Source organism: Pundamilia nyererei, unplaced genomic scaffold (assembly GCF_000239375.1).
Source record: "Pundamilia nyererei isolate P.nyererei 1_Seehausen unplaced genomic scaffold, PunNye1.0 scaffold00146, whole genome shotgun sequence".
Taxonomy (NCBI): Eukaryota; Metazoa; Chordata; class Actinopteri; order Cichliformes; family Cichlidae; genus Pundamilia; species Pundamilia nyererei.
The window spans coordinates 1,496,547-1,504,753 of NW_005187547.1; the positions used below are offsets into that span (position 1 = coordinate 1,496,547).

General features: G+C 39.8%; 1 protein-coding gene across 5 annotated transcripts in view; it reads right to left on the reverse strand.

The window, feature by feature from the left end:
- Window positions 1-8,207, reverse strand: part of LOC102204806 (metastasis suppressor protein 1-like) — a 46,446-nt gene that overhangs the window by 12,795 nt on the left and 25,444 nt on the right. For 4 of the 5 annotated variants that reach the window (XM_005744631.1, XM_005744630.1, XM_005744632.1 and 1 more), the window contains exons 4-7: window positions 2,905-2,989; window positions 1,749-1,840; window positions 1,453-1,527; window positions 405-416 (exon numbers count right to left, since the gene is read on the reverse strand). In XM_005744631.1, coding sequence (XP_005744688.1) covers window positions 405-416; window positions 1,453-1,527; window positions 1,749-1,840; window positions 2,905-2,989 — 264 coding nt within the window. The remainder of the gene's footprint in view (window positions 1-404; window positions 417-1,452; window positions 1,528-1,748; window positions 1,841-2,904; window positions 2,990-8,207) is intronic. The other variant, XM_005744629.1, reaches the window with a different exon arrangement.

The window sequence follows — 8,207 nt, forward strand, 5'->3', positions numbered from 1 at the left end:
ACTTTGGCTGTTTCTGTAGTTAAACCGCCTATAAATGTGGTTAAAGTTAAGGTGATCATCAACACAGGCCCTCAAATCAGGAACTACAGACCATGAATATATAAACAAATAAAGAGAAGGTAAATGAAGCATCTACATAAAGTGGGAATCCTGGTTTCTCCACCCCTGAGGAAAGAACAACAACAACATGCCAATATGTTGTGGCAACCATCGAGTGTAAACAAGAGTAGCCTCACCTGTAGAAAAAAAAATGAGCATGCAAATAACTGGAAGCATTTACACACATTAAAATTTGCATACAAAGATCCATGGTACCTATTGCACGAGACAACCAAGATGCTCGGTTAAGCACAATGGCGTGAGCAACAGTGTGGACAGTGTGTCTATTCTATAAGCTGACTTACCGAAATTATCAGCTGCAGTGCAGCGTAAGGTGAGGGATGGTATCAGAACCACATGGGGACAAGGAAAGGAAAAAGATCCAAGTCAAGTGAAGGAGCGCCAGCGCTAAACACTAATCATCACATGATTTTGGAGCATTGTGTGTGCGAATGGACCCTGTAGCATTTTAGGAACCTGAGAAAAAACTAAAACAGTACTTCAATGTGCTTCAATATGTTGTTTCCACTCAGAAGTAGATTACATATACAATAAGTTTTTATGTATATTTGAGTGAGGAATTATTGACTGGCCATGTCTTTGTTTCTTATGTTTGTTTAAGCGAACTTAAAGTCCTCTTAAAACATTATTTTGCTGGATATGTTTCACAGATTCAAATGAATATTCCTGAGTTAAATCTAGTGCTGAGCTGAGACTTTTTTTTTGGCTTAAGTGTTTTGTACGAGTTATCCACTGATTTAAAAACGAACCCGCAATATCCCTAAAGATACTGAAGGGATATCGGACCAACTCCTTTTTTGTGTATCGAATTTTTTTTCTAGGTAGATGAATGTGTCTGTAGAACCTGAGCCAAGAAAACGGCAGAGGGAAACGAGCCCTACCCTCCGAGGGAGTGTTTACCAAGTAAGGTAATGTTTAGCCTCAGTGGAGCTGCACAACTAAATCAGTGGGGACAAACGTCTACACACATCGCTGGTGTCTAACGAAAAACTCACATATATAGTTTGAGCATTTTCCTATTACAAGAAGATTCGTCAGCTTAAGACACGTAAAAGTTTGTCTTACATTTAAAATAATCAGGTTTTTAATTTAGTCCTGAATTCACAGTAGATGGTTCTCTTAAATATTGTAAATATTGTAGCGGAGCCAAATATGTCTTGTCTGTTTTTCCTTCTACCCTCATGTGTCTTTATTTTTAATTGTTTTTTTAAACAAAGAAGACCCCCCCCCCCTTTTTTAGCGTGAATTAGTTTATGTTGTGTCATGTGTAATCCATTTACTGTTACCAGCATTTAGCAGGTAAAATTATTGCAAAAGTTAATTAAAAAGTACCTTTTTTTGCTTTCTTTTGAAGTTTCAGCGTGTCCGATGACTTCTTCTTAATTTCCTGCCGAGCTCTTTTGTACTCTGGTTCACATGGACAAGATTAATAAGGTCAACTAACAGTTTTAAAGTACAGTTTTGCACAAACGTATTATGTGAGATGGGAAGAAAAAAATAGAAAAAAAAAGACAAAATAATTATGTATTTAAAGCTTTGCTAACATCTAATACAGTATGAATAGAGCTAACAGATTACCAATACTGCTTTTCCCACAATGATTGGAAGATTTTTTTTGTTCATCCCACCTTTTGCATGGTCCTTGTCCAAAGTGTTGACTCCTCTTTTCCACTCCTCCATCTGTTCTTGTAGAGGGTTGATCAGACCCTCAAGGAAGCCCCTGTAAAAACAGCACATACCTCACCCCTGATCTAAGGTCAACCCGATCAGTTAACCACATTTCACCAAATACAGCGAGTATTTGGACAGGGACCTTTTTAGTCTTCAGGGTGTGTGCTTCAGCAGATTCAATTTGAAACTGAATTGTACAGAGTTTGAGATTTAACTGGAGTAGTTTTAGATTAATATAGAAATAACTGTGTGAAAGATACAGCAATTTGAACACATAGCGCAAGGTTATACCTGCCCTCCAATTAAAACTTCAGACAGACTGTCAAACTCATTTGTTTAGTTTTCCTTTCTGTTTATATGGTATATGATTTTGTGTCAATCATTGACAGGCAGAGAGAGAAAAACACTGAGAAAAAAGTACAGTTATATCTGTCAATCATTACAGACGTATCTGTGAGTGTGAGAGGTGGACAGCTGCAGTCTTAGTGCATGCAACTAAAATTAGACTATTCCCACTTGCAGACATTTCTACAAAGTCCCTGTGTGTGAGTTTGTGTGTGTGTGTGTGTGTGCATGCATTTGGGGGGTTGCTGACCCCCAGCCCCCTTGTGTACAACTACTACTATGGAGCTCCAAGTGGAATCTCCCCTGAAATGCCAGCTGAAATTAGAGAGCCCCTTGTCTGTGTAGTGTGTGTTTGTGTGTGTGTAGGTACAGAAGAGAGACCTGGTGTGTACGTCTTTACAGAGACATTATAGATGCACATACTGCCAGACCAATAGTCTCTTTCCCAGCATTCCCCGACACGGCAATTTCACCCACACACACATGAAATGTCAAAACATGGGGGGCACGGTGTGGAAACAACTGAATTACAAACCGTTTTATTAGAGCTGCACAGCATGGAGGGCAGCGTGGGTCATTAACTGTGAGTTAATAATATAGGAACTAGTGCAAGAGGAAAAAACAGAAAAAATCTACCTTTGCAAGTTTTGAATCTAATCTCAAAGCAGCAATTGAGAGTGGCTCATACAATTGAATAGCACTATGGTTAAAAATAAGTAAGGAAGGGTGAAGCAGCACAGTAATATACAGTACTATAATGTTCCTTACATGGAGAACTGTTTGAGTTTAGCCTCTATGCTGCGATGTCTCATACACATCCTGGTCAATGCTGATCCAATGTCTCTTGTGCCACCTGAAAGACAGCAAAGAAGAAAAAAAAAAAAACACGTTATTTTGTTAATAAATCATGCTAATTGTGAAAAATGTTCCTGCCAGTGAACAAACCTGAGACATTTACCTAATGATACTAATGCACAACTCCATGAGCGGTGTTCTAACCCCCTCTCTTCCTCCCACCAGTTTAATTTTGCGAGAGCTGACAAATGAGTGGGACTGAAGCAAGAAAATGAAGAAAGGGAATGATGTTTGCTGATATTTCAATTCTTATTAGTACCAAACATTTTTTTCCAGTTTAGACTTAGTCACACTAATGCCTGTGAAACAGAAAAAAAAAGAAAAATCCATCAGTGTCTTATTCCCGTTAGCCAACAAGACTGTTTTTGATATTAACCATCTCACACGAACTGCCATCCAAAAGTTATATTTGCAATAATTTGCTTGAGATTGAGTCATATTATAATTATATCAGAGCTGCAGCTGGACCATTTAGCAGGACCTCCAATTATATGAGTAACAGCAGAAAACGTTTAGCACAGAGCAAAAACAAAAAAAAAAGGAAAAATGCAGTCATGGGTCTTTAAAACAGATAAATTCTAATGTCCTAATTATTGTGAAAAGATGCAAATGAACTCCACTGACTGCAGCTCACTGGCCTTCCTGACCTACTCTCTATCTACACTTCCCCATAAAACTGTCAAAACTGAGCTACCAAATGCACATACTGTGTGTATATATATATATATATTTTTTTATACACATGTATTCAGGGGTAAAGGTGCTCGCGGCTAATATAAGATTCCTTTAGGGCTGTCCACCAGAAGTCTTCAGGCTGGACAGCTAAGCAGGCCCCTGACGCTGATTGACAGAGCTATTGTCTGGCTGCTCGGTATGACTAGCCGCTTTCTCCGTGGGACTACTGCGAGTATGTCTATGTCGGTGTGTGCGTGACAGAGGGAAGTAGAGGGCAGAAAGATCCTGTATGAAATAGAGCAAAGATATCGTGATACTGTCTATGTGAGCACGGGTTTTGTGTGCGAGACTGTGATAATCTGATGTGAAGTGTGAATCCCCTCCAACAGAGCAAGCCATTCTGCTGTCAGCGCGGTCCGTACCGCGTGCAGAGACGCACGCAGAGCTGTCACTCACTCACACATTTACAGAATTGTCTTTGACTCTTAAACCCTGCACAAAACACGAGCTCTCCGACACTAACACAAAACAGCAAGAAAGAAATCCTACAGCTATAATCTGATAAAGACAGTTTGGAAATTTTACCAAGTGCATTTCAGGCTTGTCAGCATCTTGTGCTATCTGGTGTGAAGTGTGTACCTCAGATTAAGCCAGGGTGCTAAAACGCTGGGCCCAAAATTCTTCTCCTGTGGAATTACTGATTAATTTAGTGTCTAAATTCAATTATTAATAATGCTGAACAATAAAGCAGCACGAAAAGTGTGTGAATCAGCAGCTTGAAGGAGTGTGGGATGGTATCAGCACTATAAGCAAAGTTCTTTTGCTCACTAAGCAACAAATGTTTTTGTAAGTGCACTAGAGTGACAAAACATCTCAGTCGCCACCGTCACACGTGTGGTTTGTGGGGGGTTTGAAGCCACAGTCAGACAATCTGCCTTTTGTCACATTCTTCTACAAAGACGTGTTTTCACGCCGTTATGTTTTAGACTGCAGAAAGCTGGACAGAAATACTACGTCATTATTATTAGGCTACTCTGTAAATCATCATCTAACCTTTCGACTTAACTCACTGTCCCACTGAACTCAGTCCTAACCAAATTTTACCCTCTTTCCATTCATTTATTCATCCTCTTTTTCCATGTGCTTGTTATTGCAGAGGGTGTGACTTTTACGTGCCATGAAAGACCTTTTTGTCATCTAATATCATAATGCTCATTCATTCCTGCGTCGACTTGTTTAGTCATCATATCTATCAATCTGCCCAGCGCTCCCTTACTATGTGTGCTTGTTATTCTAGAGGGTGTGGCTGATAGATGCCACAGTTCCACAGAGAGGCCACAGCCAAAAACTGGGTGGTTAGTTTCTCATTATCAAAAGGTACCTTTGTGTAGTTGCAGCCCATCCTGACGAATGAAGAGTTTGGTTTCAGTTGATTAGTCCTTTGCCACAACCTCACCCACTGTTATTGGATTCAATGAGGCAAATAAGACAACCAAAATCAGCTCATGTCTCGCAACTAAAGATGAACAGACCGCTGCCGTTAGAGCCTGATATTAACTACTGGTATCAGCATTTATGATTAAAAGGTAAAGAAGAGACGGGATAAACATCCTTCAACCGGGCTACGAGTGTTGATGTTGCATAGTTTGTCAGCCAGAAGGCATTCTACGACTTGCTGGCGACGCCACAAGAACAACAAGTCGGGCAGAGCCTCAATGAGTAATCCTCAACTTGGTGTGACACTAAAACAATTATTTTATTATTTTAAACAGCGTTGTCATATTATCTTAGTAAGGGCACAGTAAAAACTGCACATAACAAAATTAAAACGTTAAAATCTGAAATAAACAAAAGAATATTTTTAATCACCAACCATTGGTATCAGTAAGGTATTGGTTTTAAAAATCCTATATTGGTCGGAGTAGTTGTAATCATGCCAAAAGCATGAGGTTAACTCCAAAAATCTGCAATACTAGGGGAGAAACTTCTCTTCCTACCACTATCACAGCAGACAGCCAGTCAGTGTGGTCCCTGCCTTGCCTCCTAGTTACCAAGGAAACTGTACACAATATGCATCTGTATTATTGGCGCCTACAACAATTTGATTTGGTGCCCCAGTAGAATAATAGGGGTTTCTAACATATGACACATATGCACATTAGCATTAATCACTCATGCATTACATACACAGAGAAGTGTCAGGCTGATTTTCCCTGCGTGCTCTCAGGATAGAATGGCTGCTTACACACTACATATAGTCTGCTCTTTCTAGCAATGATTGACCCCTGGATAGAAATAGCTGCATTGGCAGCCCCAGTTGTCTGCGACAGACGCACACAAAAAAAACAAACTTCAACTGCGTCAATACCAGGCCATACCACTTCTGTGTGTCTGTGTGTGTGTATAGTGGCATAGCTGGCTGTCAGTAGAAATAGCTGCTCTCTGACAAGCTTGTTTTCAGAGGCTTGTAATTATCCCTGCACCACCAACTTAACCAGTCAGAGAAACTATAGGCTTCATTCTTTGGTGAGAAAAAAGGAGCAAATTTAGCCGCAGAATGTTTCAGTATATTATTTCACAATATTTTGGTTGTGCATGGTTTGGTTAGCCATTTAAAAAAAACAACAACTTCCCAATCAACAAAAGAAACCAAACAGTATGGAGCGAATGAAACATCTTCATGCTGCACTTTATTAAAAGAGTTCTTGGTGTTGATTAACTTAAAAACCTCAATGAGTAATTTTCTTATTTTAAGAATCTCAACGTTTTGTCTCATGGTTTCTGATATTTCAGCTTTCGTGTGAGCCAGCCCGCAGAGAGTCTGCGAGGACATTTGTGACAGTTTTCTCTCCGAGTGAGAGAGAGATAGTGTGGCAATTAGATGCCGAGTTGCCAAGTCTGTGTCTGTCCTCAACCCCCTTCCAGACTGTTCCTTGGAATGTCACACTGTGCTGACACAGGGAGTGTGTGCATGTGTGTTTTTGCACTTTGTCAGACTGCATTAGAAAGACAAGACTTCAAAGCGCTGGAGCACTCAAGGGTTCGTGTCTAAATGGACTGGAAACATACTGTAAAAGACACCCATCAGTTTAAAGTGTTTTTAGTTGTTATAACATCGTGGAGTGAGCGTCGACTGTTTGTTTTTGATTGGCTAATCTTTGAATAAACCGACCTGTTAGATAACCCTACTAGGCAACTGTCTGAAAGGCAGCAGGCTGTGTAAAGACGGAGGGCAAACATTCCTCTTTCTCTGTAGTTATACAACAAACTCTCAGGTTGCTCGTGGATTATGAAACAATCTGATGCAATCTGAAATCATCGATCGCCAAGGTATCAATAATGCAGGAACCAAGATGATACTGAATGCTTCTCGGCTATAAGCCTGCAGTTTGCACCTGCAGAATAATACAGTACATACTAAATATAAACTTATATGTTAAGCATTAGGTTTCTAGTTTATAATGACAACATACAGGCACACAGGGATTCTAACTAGCCCTTTTAGCCCTGTGTCAGACTGGGGACCGGCCCAGGTTGTACCCCTGGTATCTAGGATAGGCTCAGCACACCTGCAACCTTGAACGGGATAAGCAAAGGAAAACGGATGGATGTTAAGCATGTGTTTAAAACATGTGTGTGGTGGATAAACGGTGTATATAATAGTTACAATAACTACAACATACAAAATAATAATAATACTAGTCCTATTTTTAAACTTATACCAGCTTTTCTTTAGACATGATGAGAAAATTATGAGGGAGGAAGAGAAATGGAGGGGATGAGGGAAAAGTCAATGAAGTAAATGTTTAAAAAAGCCTCTATTTATTCATTTAAAACATGAGGGATAAAAAGAGCGGTGAACCAAAAAAGGAAAGGGGAAAGTGAGGAAGGAGAGAGCATGTAGTACTGACATGTGGATGAGAGAGGTTGGTTAGCTAAAACCAACTCTGTGCATGGGCACCAGATGGCTGCTGTTAACTACGGGGCAGTGGTTACGCTGATAAGAGACTGTACAGCTGGTTACACACACACACACACACACACACACACACACACACACACACACACACACACACACACACACACACACACACACACACACACTTCCAGCTGGACAGAGGTAGGGTGATCTGTTCACGAGGCAATTAAAGAACCGGAGAATAAACATCCACACCGAGTCACCTAAGTCTCACATAGCTGGTGTTTTTTACACCACAAAATGAGTGATGTCATTTATTTCAGAATCATTATGGAACACCAGCTTATTCAGAAGTTTATACAACACTACTGACACCAACCTATATTTATATGTTTCATCCGTGACTTTTTAAACTGCTCTGACAACCTTAATTTTTATCTCATTGTATATTTTTATTCTATTTTATTCTACTGTATATAGTATTTTATTTTATTCTATTCTGTACAGCTGTGTACTATATTTATTCTTATTGTATTCTAATTTTTGCGTCATAACTTTTGCACTGTCCACTTCCTGCTGTGACAAAACAAATTTCCCACGTGTGGGACTAATAAAGGTTATC